The sequence below is a fragment of the Mastomys coucha genome, unplaced genomic scaffold (assembly GCF_008632895.1).
Source record: "Mastomys coucha isolate ucsf_1 unplaced genomic scaffold, UCSF_Mcou_1 pScaffold21, whole genome shotgun sequence".
Taxonomy (NCBI): domain Eukaryota; kingdom Metazoa; phylum Chordata; class Mammalia; order Rodentia; family Muridae; genus Mastomys; species Mastomys coucha.
The window spans coordinates 56,965,875-56,982,816 of NW_022196904.1; the positions used below are offsets into that span (position 1 = coordinate 56,965,875).

Genomic DNA, 16,942 nt, shown 5'->3' on the forward strand with positions numbered 1-16,942 from the left:
TCTCTGTAATATCCCTGAGCAGCTAAGAGCTCCAGCACACTGCTTTAATCCCAGCACTTGGGAGGCAGAGGTAGCTTAAGGTCAGCCTGCTTTACATAGTCAGTTCCAGACCAGTCAGGGATACACAGTGAGACTAAGAAAAACAAAACAAAACAAAACAAAAAACCCAAACAAATAAACAATTAAAAACAGAAACCAAAACTCATGTGTACAATGCACCCTTGCAGTCTGGCAGACACTAAAAGGGGAGAGCTGAAGTCTTGCAAAGCATTATTAATGAAGAATTGTCATCAGCTGACTGCCTAGTAAACACAAGTTATAATGCTGTGTCTGTAGTCCATCTCCCTCACAGCATGCCCAAAAATTTTTAAAAGGGTCTATTCCTAGGAGTATGCATATCTGGAAGAATTAAAGGCAATTGACTGCTTGAGGAAATAATAATAACCAGTTCAAAAATTCAACTAAGCCAAAAACTCAAAATGAAAAGCAGAGAGCAGAGGTGTCAGGTGGGGGTGGAGCCATGCAAAGCTCTGTATTCTTGGAAATCTTGAAGAGCAATCTGATGTTTAACAGTTTGTTCAGGTCCAGGCAAGACTCCAGAAGTCCCTCAGCTCTCACCTCTCCATGGCTCTGATGCACTCTGTAAACAGAAAACAAGGTAGAATCCTGCTGTCTGGCTGCCAGTGGTGCTGGATGCCAGCACATGCCCAGAACCCCAGCAGACTGAGTATCCTGTTGGCTCCAGGCGTTGAAGGAAGTGTCTCTCTGGTCATCGGCTGCCTAGCAACCTGACATGCTGGAGACTCCAGCACTCACACATGACAGAGCACAGGATACACAGTTCAGGTTTTCAGAGTGACTTAACTCACAAAACAGCTGAGGAGGAAAGCAATCTGAGGTCTAACGTCACTACCAATATGAAACAAGACCTAAGCGGACATGTTGGAAGTAGGGAATTGTGGTACATATGCAGAAGACAGTGTCTCCAGGAAAGCAAGGATGTTGGATTTATTGGACGTTTAAAGCATTTTCAGAGAATTAGAAACAGCGATGCTTAGGAACTAAATGAAAGCACGAAAGCAATGACTCAGCAAACCACAATAGCAATAAAATAGTGGAAATCATAAATCAAGACAGAGGGCCAAAGAGAAGTTCTAAAATTAAGAAAGGTCTGACCGAAGTGAAAAAGAACATTGTAAAGGGTTTTGATAAGTTATGCTACTCATGGGCATTAAAAATCCACCAATTTAGTGTGACTACATTTCCATTTGGAAAAATTTTTTATACTCTTTGTTTAGTTGCATAAAATGATAATAATAAGTCTGTGTTGATTAGAACATAATATATAAAGACATGATTTCTATAATACAAAGGAAGGAAGAATGGAGATTTTCCCATTTTATCCCATTGAAAGTAATTTGCTATTATTTTGAACCTGGATGTTATAAATTAAGGTGTATTATAATTCCAGAAGGATCCCTGAGAATAAATAGGCAGGAGGTTAGGAAGAAATAGGTTTAAGCTTTATAAGCCATCAAACTGAGCAAGTATCTCCAGGACACCCTACCCAACAGCAGCAAGTTTGCGCTCCTCATGCCATGCCATGTGCCAGACCAAAGCATAAGTCTCAGTGAATGGGAGGGGATGGCGACTGTGCACAGGAAGTGAGGAGAGAAACCAGGAAATTAGCAGATAAGTAAAAATTACATCAACGCACTTCTAAATAACCAGAGAAGGCATCCTTCAGTAAACCAGAAATATCAGTAACAGAATGAAAAAGAGCACACTATACTAGAAACTTCTGGAATGTGGACGTAGCTGGGCTGGGAAGAATTTTCAGCTTCAAATTCTTCTGTGTAAAAATGAAGAAAGCTCAGATTAAGAATACATTTCCACCTCAAGAAAGATGAAAGCGCAGGGCAGTGGTGGTGCATGCCTTTAATCCCGGCACTTGGGACTCAGAGGCAGGCGGATTTCTGAGTTCGAGGCCAGCCTGGTCTACAGAGTGAGTTCCAGGACAGCCAGGGCTACACAAAGAAACCCTGTCTCAAAAAAAAAAAAAAAAAAAAAAAAAAAAAAAAAAAAAAAAAAAAAAAAAAAAAAAAAAAAGAAACAAACAAAGAAAGAAAGAAAGAAAGAAAGAAAGAAAGAAAGGCGAAAGCCAGCTTAGAGCAGAAGTTAGGAATACTAACAATTCTGCCAAGAAATGGGTAGAAGTGACTACACATCCAGTGTGATCTCAGTTGCCAGCAAAGCCAAGCACCTGGGGGGATCTAGGGTAATTGGAAAACTGACACGTTATTGACAGGAATGAAGAATGGTACAGCTACTTTGGAAAGCAATTTTTCGGTTCCTTATAAAGCTGTGAATACTTAATTTAAGCCTTAAAATGAAATTCTAAATATAATATTTAATCCTTATAATTCCCAAATCTTGCACATAAATGTATTTGGATTCACAATGAAATAAATTCTAAATTGTGTAGTGTACCCTGTATTCTTAAAATTATTGCTTGTGTGTAGGTTTGAAAATTTTCTCTCCTTGGACATAGATTTGTGGTGTTACTATTTTGTTTGTCTGTCTTTTGAGAAACTGAAGCTACACTGGGACTCACTGTGTACCCCAAGCTGGCCTCAAAGTCACTGTATTCTTTCTCCTTCACCCTCCCAAGTGTTAGGTTATAGTCATTAGCCACAATGCCCAGCTGTCTCCTTGGAACTTTTGGTGTGCAGAGACGTAGGTGGCTCCATTGGCAATGTGCATTAGTCAGATTTCCATTGCTGCAACAAAATACCCCCAAACAATTAATTTATAAAGCAAACATAGCTTCCAGTCCAAGGTTGAGTGGCCTTAGTGCTTTGGCTCTGGTGAGATGTCACAGCATAGAAGGAGCACGTGGCAGAGCAGAAAGGAAATGGAGGAAAGACTCTGAGGACCTATGATCCTCTTGGAAGACAGTCTTCCATTAACTTTAGGACTTCCCAGTAGGCCCACCTCTTGATGGTTTACCACAGCTCCTAAGAGCACAGACCCCATGGACTAAGCTTTTCAATGTGGCCCATTGGGCATACTCAGCATCCTAAATAGAACAATACAAGCAAATGTCCAAGCTCTCTCTGGATATCTAAAGGTAAAGTTTGGGTTTTCTGGTATGGGCATGGACTTCTTACTTCTCAAACCTTCTTCTCATATTTTGTAGGTTTATTGCTACACCTCTAGCAAATGCACTTGGCATTCAAAAGACGCAGCATAAAGTTAAACCAAATGCCATCTTAGAGAATTTTTTCAAGCATTCCACAAGCAATCCATCACATGTAAGTAACAATTCAATTCTTTGCTTATAGACTTAAGGACCCCATTTCTTAATGGTTTAGACATCTTGACCTACTTGTCTGTACAACAAAGACCATCAAAGGGTTTCATTCATTGATTACATTGCTTTGCTCTGTGGACAGATGCTGTAGCATCTCAAATGTGATAAAGTATAGATATGTATTAGAAAGTCACTGGCATTAGTAGTTAAAACATTGCTTGAAACTATATTATCATGCATTAACAATCAATTCCATAACAATTTAGGCTTAGTGTTGGGGCTTATGCCTGAGGCAGAAGGATTACCATAAGTTTGCCCCTGGCTTGGACTATGTACTGACTCCAGGGAAAGCCTGAAATACATAGCAAGACCCTGCCTTAAAAATGCAAATAAATAAATAGTATCACAAGTTCATTTTAATGGTAGTTTTTAAGTATTTGAGTGAAGAAGGTGACACCTGATAATTTGATGATTGTGCCCCATGGCAATACATCATGAAGTCCCCACAAAGTCCTTTTTCACACTTACCCTTGTTTTATCCAATGTTTCAACATACACAGAAATGTGCAGAAGCCCCGATTTATCCCTGAAAGTAGAATTTTCAAGAGCATCACAGTTCTTTCACAATACAAAGTATCCTTGGGTGATCCACTACACTGAAGGTTTATATATCACAAAATATTTTATTTCATAGTTATAAGGCCATGTCCACACACACCTCTGTTTTATTATTGTGCATAGTTAAAATGGTAGGCAAACTAGACCTTCTCCCAAAGTAGCTCTCTTCTAGACTAAAGAAAGAAAGACCAACTGTCTTTTTTAAAAATCAAAACTATGTGCTACCAACATTTTAGGGAAAATGTTTTGAGCCATTTAAACTGCATTGGTTAAATTGAACTGTACTTGTCATCTGGGGGTATCATTGCTCTGGTGGGGTCCTTACACAGGAAGGTATGCTGAGGTTTGACACAACATGAGGCTTAGAGTATAGTGTGGCTCACAGCTAAAGAGCTATCTATAGCTCTTTCTGCTCTTAGCTTCTGCACCTGATTGACTTTATCAAACAAGGACCCTCTGACACCCCGCAGCCACCTGTTTTCTGTTTCCAGGTGCTTTAAGTGACCATAGTCACTCACCCAAATAAATACTTTGGTTTCCACTGGTGGGGATGTGTAAAAAAAAAAAAATCCTCTGAAGATTCTAATCCTTTTTCTGTTTGGTAACTAAAATCCATAATACCTTATATGGAATGTGTAGCTCCTATCAGCTATACTTGCTGAAACAAAGAACTCCAAGTCATTGGAAAGTGTGTGTGTGTGTGTGTGTGTGTGTGTGTGTGTGTGTGTGTGTGTGTGCGCGTGCGTGCGTGCGCTATGGTGTGCATGTGAAGATCAGAGGACAACTTTTGGAAGTCAGTTCTCTCCTTCCCACTCTGGGCTGCAGAGGTTAAATTCAGGCCTTCAGACTTACCTGGTAAGCACATTTACCCACTGAGTCATTCTCAACACCTCTGAAGACTAAGATACTTGAAATTATTGAGAAAGCTTGCTTCCTATGGAAGGAAAATAGCCATGTGACAGTCCAAACAAAACTGGGAAAGAACTCGACCAGGTGATGTTCATGACTGAGCTGAGGAAACAAAGCCCAGCAAGGGGAAGCCAGCTGCCACACAGTTAATACACAGCTGAACCAGGAACAGGAGCAGGAGCTCGTCCCATACCATTCCCCCCGCTCAGGGCTCCCACAGCTCCACCCCAAGGACTTCATCATCTATCCACAGCATGGGAAAACTTATTTTAAAAACAAACACCCACACAGTTGGAGTTGTGCTTGTTTCAGTTCCACAAACAGTGAGGTCCAACTTGACATAGGTATAACTTGAACATGTCTATCAAGTGAGAGAAAAGGCATCGTACTTCACCCCACAGTATTGATGAGCTTTGTCTACCAAACCAAGGAGGTGATGGGAAAGACTTCTGATTCCCAGTGCTCCTGGCTCACCAAAGGATGCACACTTGGGTAGCAGATCTGGATAGCAAGAAAAATACTTATTCTGAAAGGTTCTAGAATGTAGGAAGATAGACTATAACTCTGGAAGGCAAAGTTGTGGCTCGAGTAGTGATTCAGATACAGAAACTATTATCACGAGACCTTCAGGGGCATTGGTCAGCACCACACTAAAACATTTTCTCCACTTATAACTGAAGTTTATAGCAAGTTACTGAGTACATTAAAAATGTTTTGTATTAAATCAAGACCTGAGTATAATCACTACAATCATATGTTAATCCTAGAGTGTGTATAGAATAGTTACACCTGTAGGGAACACCAACCTTCATTCAAACAATTGGGCTCCTAAACCCAAGACTCTTTCTCCAGCTGTACTTTGCACCAATAAAGCAGCAACATTTCAGAGTGACCAGGGGTGTCTAGCTGTGCTATGGCAATGTCACTATAAATATGGATGGCTACATACATAGCTTGCTTGATTTCATATGCAGCCCAGAGCCCAACGGAACAAGTTGGGTTACATGCAGTATACACAGTATCAACCCTGGGCTCCTCGATTTGCCCTTCTTGTAGCATCCTTGGCACACAAAAGTAGATGCCAATGACTAAATTTGAGGTTGATACCATCAATTTTCTGTCTGTTGAATACAGAGTTCCATGGACTATTTTAAAGAGGCTTTTTCAATGTAGCTATCCCAGAGAGTAACACTTCTTAACTGTCCTCATTCCCATTCCCATAGCAACTTGAACTCTTCTCTACATGTTTTAGGTGTCCAGCAAGTGCTTGCTTTGTGTGCTAAGAGAATGGGTCTTGATGGTTTTGTGTGTAAGGTTCCTCTCTCAAAAATAATACGTTTATGATGCCAGTATTGTACAGATGCACTTTCAGCTAGGTGCTTCTGTATCCCAAAACAAGGAAGAAAACACCAACAACATATGTTTGCTATCTTCTAGATGAGTGTACTAATCAGGTGCTTGTAGAAATGGTACAACAGTAACAAAACTGGATTGGTCTAAGATCTGGGAAAATTCCCAAAAGAAGGCAAGGCCTGTTTACTTTGCTCACTGCTGAATCTCTAACACCTAACGTTGTGCCTGGTCTGCTAGGAAGGAGAGGCTCTTTGCATGTTTTTGAGTAAGTGGGTGAGTAACATATGTAAATGGTAAAGTGAGCTCTAAGGTGTTCTCACTGTAAGGACCCAGAATACAGTGCACCAGCTACTCAGACTAAGCCTGTTGCAGAAGAAGATGCACCAAGCAATGGGATTTGAACTGCATGTTGTTTCAGGGAATCAATAGGCTGTCAGGTTATTTTAGAAGCAAGGAATGTATGTAGGTTTCCATTTAGTACATGATTTTCAGCCCACAGTCATTTTCCTGCTGTGAACATAAGAGTCCCCAGCATTGACAGCATTGGGTTCTGTGTATAGCACATGCTCATCCCATGGCCCCAAGCCACTCCTGTGAGGTAGGTGCTTTTACATCTGGCCATTCTCCTCAGGGCAGAGTGAAGTGCTCAAGGCTCCCTGACTAGGGGCAGCAAGGTTGGGCCTTTGGTTTTCAGCTTCCTATCCTTCCCACCACCTTTGTGGCCTTGATCCCTGCTGCATCCTTTTCCTCCATCCAGGCAGAATGTATATGATGCCATCTGTGCTGGAGTATCATCCTGCTGTCTTGTTTGACCTAGGGTGTGAGGCTTTTGCTGTGAAAAACAGAAGCCTAGCACAGAAGGGAAACACGGGAATGTGGACATGATCTCTACCTGTAGTCTCCATCCTTATTGTCACCTTTGCAAGAGTAAGGTCTTAAAATGCAAGCAGGCTGTAACCCACCACATCCATTCCAGACAAGATCCTCCCTGGAGTGACCTAACCTTGTGTGTTCTCTGTAGTTGTGTCTTCCTATGGGGCTGCTTTCTGATCCTTAAACCTTCCATGCCCATCCCACTGTCATCATCTTACCGTCTTACCATCTTACCATCTTCCCCAGCAGGTTTCAGGGCTCAGTTACAGTGTGACTTCCAAGAGCTGCATGCATGAGGCAAGGTCAGTCTTGCCCTGTCTCTCCATAGCTCAACAAGCTGCCTTGTCATAATTCCTTGCTGCATTTTAGGACAATCATATAAGACCAACTGATGTAGATCTTCAGATTGTTATACAGTGCTGGAAGATGACACTAGTGAGCAGCTACCCATTCTGTCTTCTCAAAGAAACAAAGCAGACAACCCATAATGGTTCCAGAATCTCTGACCTATAGAGTGTTGAATGAGCTGCTTTGTGGGGAAATGGTGATTTTGATGTGATCTGTTCTCTGTTGTTTCTTGCCTTCTCATCGGGTTAGTGAAGGGCCAGCCACTCAGTAAAGATACAGAACCACGGTCACTCTTGAGTGATGCCTGTGCTCAGCATGTGGCTTCTGGTGACTGTGCTAGAGTCCTGGTTCCTGGACAACTGTGATCCATACCAAATGATATAGCAGAAACTGTCTGGCTGATCACAACCTGCTGGATGATCAGCAGCCAACTTTGTCAAATTTAGCCCCCAGAGTGCTCATTTGCAGTTAGCCTAAATTTACTGCAAAGCTCTGATTAATAATTTTAAGAGTAGTTTCACATCAAAGTCCCGAGACTGTATTTTTCTCTCTGGAAATGTTAGGGCTTGATCTCAGCTGGCCCTTGGGGATGGGATCACCTGTGCCACAGCTGAAGCTTGTGTCTTGAGCAGGAAGCTGAGAGTTAGCTTTAGGAAATCTAGATTTTGTTTTGTTTTGTTAAGAAGGCATTTTTAGATCAATGCCATTTCAAAAGATCTGGTGAAGAGCATGTTCCTTGTGGAAGTGGAGAGAGATAGTGACCATTGGTCTAGTGTACAGAACATACCTGTGACAATCTCACCACAGAACGGGCCTAGTCCTCTTGTCCTTTAGTGCGCTTCTTCTCTGGCTCTGATGGACTTTGGATTTTGTAATCTTCGGGCAGCAATCCATCATCTGTGCAGTTTCCTATTTTAAAACAAGAACCTACAAAGCCTCTGCTTCCCAGAGGAGAGATCATCATCATTATTATACTTTATAATCATTATTTTAATGGTTGGAAATCGTTTGGATTATTTTGTGTACCAATTTGATTGCAGAAGTGTCTAACCAGCACCTGCTGGGGTTTTCCTTGGATTATCATCTGTGACTACAAGAAAGACTTCACGAAGTAACAGAAAGCCTCCTAGCCCACGTCTTGTGACTGTTTCCATGTCTTGCACAAGCCCTAGCAACTCTTAGGAAAACTTATGTGTCTCTGTAGGAAATGTGAGGAAATTGTATTTGATTGACACTGTAAACTCTACTACTCTATCCGACACTTAGCAAGCCATTTATTTAGGAATAGATCTTTGTGAGTTCACACACAAACAACCAAAAACCTTGAGTCGCTAATATGTAGATAGTCGTTCCTTCTCAGTAATCCACAAGCTAGGACTCTCACATTCTCTGTTTTCTGTTTGTTTGGCTTTGGCTTGGGGCCTGTGTGTATGAATGTGATCTCACTAACAATAAAAATGATTTCCCTGGCTCTCGGTCTTCTGCCTGTTCATCTCACCATCCCCTGACTGTGTGACATTTGACCTTGTTCTTTACCTTAGTCTTTACAGATGTGTAGAGTGTGTATGTGCTTGTGCATGTGTGTGTGCAGGCCATGGTGTGCCTGTGAGGACTCCTCCTTCCCCATGTCCTCTCTCTCTCTCTCTCTCTCTCTCTCTCTCCCCCCCCCCATAGCTGCCGTTTGTTCATTCATTTCTTCTTTTTTTTTCAGACCGATGTTTATGGACTGGCCAAGAAGTGTAACTTGACAGAGCGCCAGGTTGAAAGATGGTTTAGGATTCGGCAGAATCAAAACAAGCCTTGCAGGTTGCAGAAATTCCAGGAGTCTTGGTAAGAAGGATGGGAAGCTTAGGTAGCTCTGTAGTTTTAGCCAACAGTGTGGCCATGCAGAGCACACCCTGACACTGGAGGGGAAGAAGGGTCCAAATGAACTCTCCACTTTCCATAGGACCGTCCCTGTTTGGCAGGAACAAAGTAAACACCCCATACCCCAACAAAGCAAGTTTGGTTTATTTGAATGGTTACATTAAGTACATCTGCAAAGGTAACAAACTAAAGCACAAAGCACAATCTTATAGCAACTCAGCAACAGAGTTAGTGCAAAATGTACAGTTAGCAGCTACTGAGACTTCAAGGTTTGAATTCAGTTGTAAACAGTGTACATTGTTAAGCAATGTAAGGAAAGCATTTATAATTCAGAAAGGGTTTTTTTTTTGTTGTTTTGTTTTTTTGTTTTTTTACTGAGGAAAAAATGTTATTCTTAACTGTCCTTGCTTCCCTCTCCTCTTCTAGAAGACACAGGCTCTCAGAGTCTCAGGACCCAGTGTCTGTGCAGACATGCTGGACGTAGCCTGAACCCAGACAAACCATGAGCACGTCTTATCTGGTGTTTCTCCTTTCTAGGGCTGAGGTTAGGAAGTCTCAAGACTTGGTTCCATGTCTGCTGTCTTCATGGTTATGAGGGCAACAGGTGTGAGACTGCATGCTAGGGCACATCCCTCAGAATGTCATCTCTGTTCTCTTCTTTATCGTAAGGAGCCACGGTGTGCAACAAGCTCTGCCTGCATGTGCATGGGGACACTGGAGCTTAGGCAACATACCAGTGGCCATATCTCTGCAGACAAGAGACTCCTCTCCAGAAGCTGTCATCTGCAAAGAATTCTTATGCTAGAGTGGGGCCTCATGAGCCCCTCCCCGACCCAAGCTGGAATGTGGACCAGCTTGCTTGTGCGTGGGCCTTATGCTGGGTTGTGAGTTAACTGTGGCTGTGCCATAGCAGAAAGACAGTATTTTCCAGCATTCCCCATTGTCCTCAGGCCCTTACCAAGTTTCAGCCTCTTCTCCCACCATGGTCACTAAGCCCTGAGGCAGGGGTGGGTATAGATGCCTCATTTAGGCCTGAGAACACCCAGTAATCACTTACTGACCAGTATTAACTGCTGGCTGCTGCACAAAGAAAGTTTTTCTTCCAATCTTGAGAGCAGCACTAAACTATAACTTTAACCATGAATATTTGGAAGGCATCTCATAACATGTTCATAGAGCAAACCAACAGAAGTCGATTTCTCCCCAGGGCCTATGCCCCTCCCCCATGGGCTCTTGATTAGATTTATAGGACCAGGAGGGAATTCTCCTCCCAGGAATCAAGGGCAGCCAATTGAGGCCTGATTTATGAGAGCTTTCTTTCTCATTTTCCTCTCTCTCTCTCTCTCTCTCTCTCTCTCTCTCTCTGTTCATTTGGCTTGTGGCTCATTACTTGGCTGGGTGTTTTGTTTGTTTTCATAGTTCTTAATTTAAGTCTTCTGCATAGTAGCCCTGTATCTGGTGTGCCCTTGCCACTAAGCTGTCTCGCCCCTGTGCTAACTGCAGGTTTTTTTGCTATGCAGAAACCATTTAATCTCACAGCATCCCCCCCCCCATTGATTCTCGTTTTCACTAATGGCTTGAGCTAGACACTCTACTCAGGAAAGCCCTTGCCTATGTTTATGTCTTGAACTTTTTTACATACATTTTTCACTCAAAGTCTTCTTGGGTCTCACATTAATATCTTTGATACTTTTGAGTTGATTTTTGTACAGAGTGAGAAATATAAATCATATTAAGTCCCAAATGTGGATATCCTGTTTCCCCAGTACCATTTATTATGGGGCTATATTTTTTCCAATGTATTTTTTGACATCTTTGTTGGCTGTATCTGTGACACAATCATATTCCATCTGTCTGTATGTCTGCTTCTTGGGCAAGTACCATAGCACGCTTGCTTTTGTGGCTCTGGAGTAGATTTGAGATCAGGCATTATGATGTATCTGGCATTGCTCTTTCCACTGTTTGGATGTTTGTGCTCCTGTGTGGATTTTAGGATGAGATGAGCTTATACTTGTTTGACTCTGGGATACCTGTTCTTCAAAGCCTGTTGTACCAGATTCCCTTGTCCCTCCTACGTCCATCCCTATTCCAGAAGACTGAAGCTTTTCCTTTTTTTTGGCAGCTGGCGATTCACATTCTACTTCATCATAACTGTGGCTGGAGCTGTATTTCTTTATGATGTAAGTTGTCATTTGGAATCTGCCTTGAATTTTAAATATTTTTGCCTATGAATTCTATCAATGCAAAGCCCTCACCTCAAAAGTATAAATAAACTGACCCTGACCCAGGAGCACAGACAGAGGCCATCTCAAATCCCATGTTCCCATGTGGTGATGCCTTCCTGAAGTTTTATAACAGAACAAAGCAAATCATAAATGGAAATACTTTTAAAATGCTTCAGTGGAAATGCCAGACAAGCAGGTCACAGCAAGGTAGGGGTTCTCATTTTCAACCTTTGGTTGGCAAAAGCTAGGGTTCTATTTGCCTATTCCGAAGGACCTAGTAGCCATAAAGATGCTAGGTCACATACAGGGTGGATGATAAGTATCCATTAGGAGGGGCTCGCTGCTCCCCAAGATAAATGGAAATTAGGCTCTGATCCACAACATTTTAACCTTTCCACAGTCTTTGACGTTTTAGTCAGTTAGCATACAGATCCTTGCCTGTTCCCCCGGAACTTCTTTCACAGTTCTTTCAGGACATAATACTCCATAAGGTAACCAGATTAAGAACTCTTGTTTAGCATGAGCAGGGCCCAAAATAAGCCTCCTGTTATTTTATTGCTGTAATTGTCTCAAGGTATGTTTACCTTTTCATTTATTTAGTGCCACTCTCTCTGTCTCTCTGTCTCTCTCTCTGTCTCTCTGTCTCTCTCTCTGTCTCTTGACATGGGTTCTCAATATGTATCTGAGGCTGAGCTAGAACTCACTATATAGCCCATGCCAGCCTCAAACTTGAAACCTTCCCCTCTCAGCATTCCAAGTGCTGAGATTATAGGCATTTCCTACTAACCCAATGTGAGGAACAGATATAATAACTGATCCAGAAATTATTTTTAGCATATTTATTTATTCAAAACAGTTCCTTTAACAAGACAGTATTGACACCAGATTCATTGTAATTAGTGAATTTTACAGTATTACATAGGAATGTGAGTCAGTGTCTACAGAGGGAGAAGTGCATTTAACAGAAGAAATGGTATCTGCACAGGAGAACCAGTACAATAGGAAAGACGCAAGTGAGTCACTACAACAGTGAACACACACGTGGGTCAGTGCAACAGTGAACACACATGTGGCTCAGTGTGACAATGAACACATATGTGGCTCAGTGTGACAGTGAACACACATGTGGGTCAGTGCAACAGTGAACACACATGTGGCTCAGTGTGACAGCACACACGTGGGTCAGTGCAACAGTGAACACACACACATGGGTCAGTATGACAGTGAACACTCATGTGGGTCAGTGTGACAGAGAACACACATGTGGATCAGTTTGACAGTGAACACACATGTGGGTCAGTGCAACAGTGAACACACACGTGGGCCAGTGCAACAGTGAACACACACATGAGTCAGTATGACAGGGAATACACATGTGGGTCAGTGTGACAATGAACACACACGTGGGTCAGTGCAACAGTGAACACACATGTGGGTCAGTGTGACAGTAAACACACTCTGGGTCAGTGTGACAGTGAACATACATGAGTCAGTGTGACAGTGAACACACACATAGATCAATGTAACAATGAGCACTCGTGGGTCAGTGTAACAATGAGCACACACGTGGGTCAGTGTAACAGTGAACATACACACATGGGTCAGTGGGACAGTGAACACTCATGTGGGTCAGTGTGACAGTGAACACACACATGAATCAGTAGGACAGTAAACACATATGTGAGTCAGTGTGACAGTGAACACTCATGTGGGTCAGTGTGGCAGTGAACACGCACATGAATCAGTAGGACAGTAAACACACATGTGAGTCAGTGTGACAGTGAACACACATGTGGGTCAGTGTGACAATGAACACACATGTGGGTCAGTGTGACAGTGAACACACATGTGGGTCAGTGCAACAGTGAACACACACACATGTGGATCAGTGTGACAATGAACACACATGTGGGTCAGTGTGACAGTGAACACACACATGGGTCAGTGCAACAGTGAACATACACGTGGGTCAGTGCAACAGTGAACACACATGTGGGTCAGTGCAACAGTGAACATACACGTGGGTCAGTGCAACAGTGAACACACATGTGGGTCAGTGTGACAGTGAACACACACGTGGGTCAGTGCAACAGTGAACATACACGTGGGTCAGTGCAGCAGTGAACACACATGTGGGTCAGTGTGACAGTGAACACACACGTGGGCCAGTGCAGCAGTGAACACACATGTGGGTCAGTGTGACAGTGAACACACACATGGGTCAGTGCAACAGTGAACACCACAAAGAGCTGTGCTTCCTGCCGAAACCAGTTTTCAACTGACAGAGTTGTTTGTATCTTCTCGGCTTCCTCTGTTTTTCAGAAACCATGGGCGTATGACCTCTGGGAGGTTTGGAATAACTATCCCAGACAGGTAAGTCCTCCTTAAAGGAGCCTCTCCCTCCCTTAACACCAAGTTCAGATGCCTTCCCAGATCTCAGTGGGTCGTCTGTTTTGTTTTGTTTCTTTGGTGGTTGGTTGTTTTGTTTTGTTTTTATGACTCACTCTTATTAAGGTACCTTAGGCTGGCCTTAAACTCAATGCATACCTAGGTTGGTCCTGAACTTGCAACCCTTCTGCCCTCATTTCCAACCAAAGCAGCAGGCTAAAATAAATATTTTTGTCCTGTTAGCCTCAGCATAACAATAACAACAACAAAGTTAGAAAACTGCTGGAATGACCTTTCTTCCAGGAAAACGGGGCTTTGATTCTTGTTACCCACATGCTGGCACATGGCTATCCTTATCTCCAGCTCCAGGGGTCTAGTATCCTCTTCTGCAATAACCAGGCACATACATGGTACATACACATGTGCAGGCAAAACATCCATACAGACAAAATAAATAGGAAAAGTGAAATCAAACAACAGGGCAAAGGAACAAGGAAGCATTAAAAGAAAAGTCCTACTCATAGCACAGGTTGTAATCTAGTCCTGCTAATGCTAGGCCTTTTACTTTTCTCAAGAGCATCCGTTATCTCTTGATGGTTAATAACAAACTATCCTCAAGCCTACTGCCATAAAATGCCGGCCATCAGTCTCTCATGATGTGGGTTGTGTGATGTCAACTGAGATCATTCAAGCATTTCATGTCAGTTGGTCCCTTACTCCTATTTATCAGTTGGCACTTACTAGGCTTTTCCTGTTAATTAATTAACTAGTTAACTAATTAATTTTAAGGTTATTTATGTATTTATTTATCTTGTGGCCTCTTTGGCATGATAGCTCAGCTTTCTCAAACAGTACTCATGACATCTATGCTTCAATTACTTTGACTACTGTTCTTTTGGCCAAATACCAAGATTAAATCCATAGGCATTGCAGGAGACCAAGTAAGGCCACAGACACTAAAAGGGTGTATGTAGGTAATAGCCCATCACACCCACTACCGTGTCTCCATTTGCCTCAGTGTCCCAAGCAGTTCCCTACTATAACAGTACTAAGAGATATTCTAGCAGTTGAAATTTAATTACTTTTACTCAGAAGACAATTTTCGAGCCCTTAAATAATTGCATATCTAACATAACTTACATGAAGCTAAAATTAGGCATTTACATCTATAGCATTTTTAAAATGTCTTAGTCAAAACATTTCTTTTGGTTTAGAATGTTCATACTCTTTCAAAAAGTAAACATCTTGACAGTTCATCTGGACTCCTTTGGAGGAATTTAAGTCATTGCAGTCTCTTGCAATTGTATGGAAAATGAATGGTCTCAGTGAATTAAAGGATGTTGCTTGTGAGGTCACATTTGGAGTTATGAATGCTCTCCTTTCCTCAGCCTTTGCTGCCATCCCAGTACTGGTACTACATTTTGGAGATGAGTTTTTATTGGTCACTGGTGTTTAGCCTGGGCTCTGATATCAAGAGGAAGGTATGTTCTGTATTTATAAAACTTATTTTATCCATTTCTTCAATTTTTCTCATTCCTTTACCCCTAATTTTACTTGGAAATTGTATGCTGTGGATGTTTAGCTTGACCTCTTTGGCTATTTTTGCTTTTAATAATGCATAGACTAATTCAAATTATACTCAGGCTTTGATGGCTTGATAAATGCCTGTAGGAAAACATAGAAAGTTTATGTTTGAAGTTGTTTTCCTGGTCTGCAAATATCCTCCTTTCTGTTTCCTTTGGCTTTGTAGGAAAAGCTTGTTAATGTAATGACTTTAATATTGTGCCGCGGCTTTTATTGATGGCAGACTACTTTATACAATCCTTTCTAGTGTTTTCAAGGACTTTGGCTTGGTTACCACCTCCTAGCCCTTAACTCCATACATAGTTATCCCTCTGAGAAACCTTGTTTGACACTTCTGTAGCTTTGCTTTATTTACAGGAAAACTGAGTTGCAGGTATTAGGAGTGTGCCCCTGAGGTGACAGCATGATACATTTCAGAGCTGTCTGGTTCACTGTGTCACTGGGTCAGTTGTCATGTTAGTCCCTGAGTGCAGCCACAAGATTTTCCTCAGTAAATTAAATCCAATGAGAAGCAATGTGGTGCCTTAGGTGTAGAATTCTAGTGCACAGAAATGTCTGTTTAATAAATAAAGTTAAGACCAGCTAAATATTAGATTAAATGGTGCTGGCTGGATTAAGTGTTCTTTGAGTATAAGGTTGGGGCAGCCATCACTAGAAGGTACACTGCAGTCCACAGGTATCTTCCAAGAAAATTCACAGAGTCTGAGAATACAGTGTATGGAGTCATGGAAAGAATATCAGAAGTTACAGTTATATGACAAGTGTTAGGTGCTGTCTCAGAGTAAAATTACTTCATCAATAAGGGTAATGCTTGCCCTAGCTCCTTCACAAGGACCCTGTTAAGAAAAATACACATAAACATATGTATATAGACATATACTTACATATATATATTATAATATATTAAATTCTAAATGTCAAAACATGCATATGTAAGTTACTGGCACCATTAATATTCTCTCTTCCAGTCACTGGGAAATAACAGTTTTTGTTTAATGGCTTCCATTTCTCTCTCATTATGTAGGATTTCCTTGCTAATGTCATCCACCACCTGGCTGCTATTAGTCTGATGAGCTTCTCCTGGTGTGCTAATTACATTCGCAGTGGGACCCTCGTGATGTTTATTCATGATATATCTGACATTTGGCTAGAGGTAAATGTTTACCATTTTAAAGATAATGACATGCCATGTCCGGGTTTTCTCTAAGTGCTCACAGAGAGGAATATCTGTGAGTAATTTGGCAGGGCCCTCTGTCCTGAAAACACCCAACATCTAAGAAGGTGCAGTCTCCTCGACCCTTCAGATGCAGCCTCTACGTGTATGTTTTTCCAGTCTTGAGACTGGTTTGTGTGACTGTGTTCATGGGAGCTGCATGCTCCTGCCCATTCGGGAAATGATATGAGATAGCTGAGTGAAAAACAAATTCAAGTTTTTTTTTTTTTTTGGTTTTTTTTTTTTTTTTTT

General features: G+C 41.8%; 1 protein-coding gene across 2 annotated transcripts in view; it reads left to right on the top strand.

The window, feature by feature from the left end:
* Positions 1 to 16,942, top strand: part of Cers3 (ceramide synthase 3) — a 93,553-nt gene that overhangs the window by 42,936 nt on the left and 33,675 nt on the right. For both annotated transcript variants that reach the window (XM_031386935.1, XM_031386936.1), the window contains exons 3-8: positions 3,200 to 3,314; positions 9,126 to 9,244; positions 11,403 to 11,460; positions 13,828 to 13,878; positions 15,282 to 15,374; positions 16,502 to 16,630. In XM_031386935.1, the coding sequence (XP_031242795.1) occupies positions 3,200 to 3,314; positions 9,126 to 9,244; positions 11,403 to 11,460; positions 13,828 to 13,878; positions 15,282 to 15,374; positions 16,502 to 16,630 (565 nt within the window). The remainder of the gene's footprint in view (positions 1 to 3,199; positions 3,315 to 9,125; positions 9,245 to 11,402; positions 11,461 to 13,827; positions 13,879 to 15,281; positions 15,375 to 16,501; positions 16,631 to 16,942) is intronic.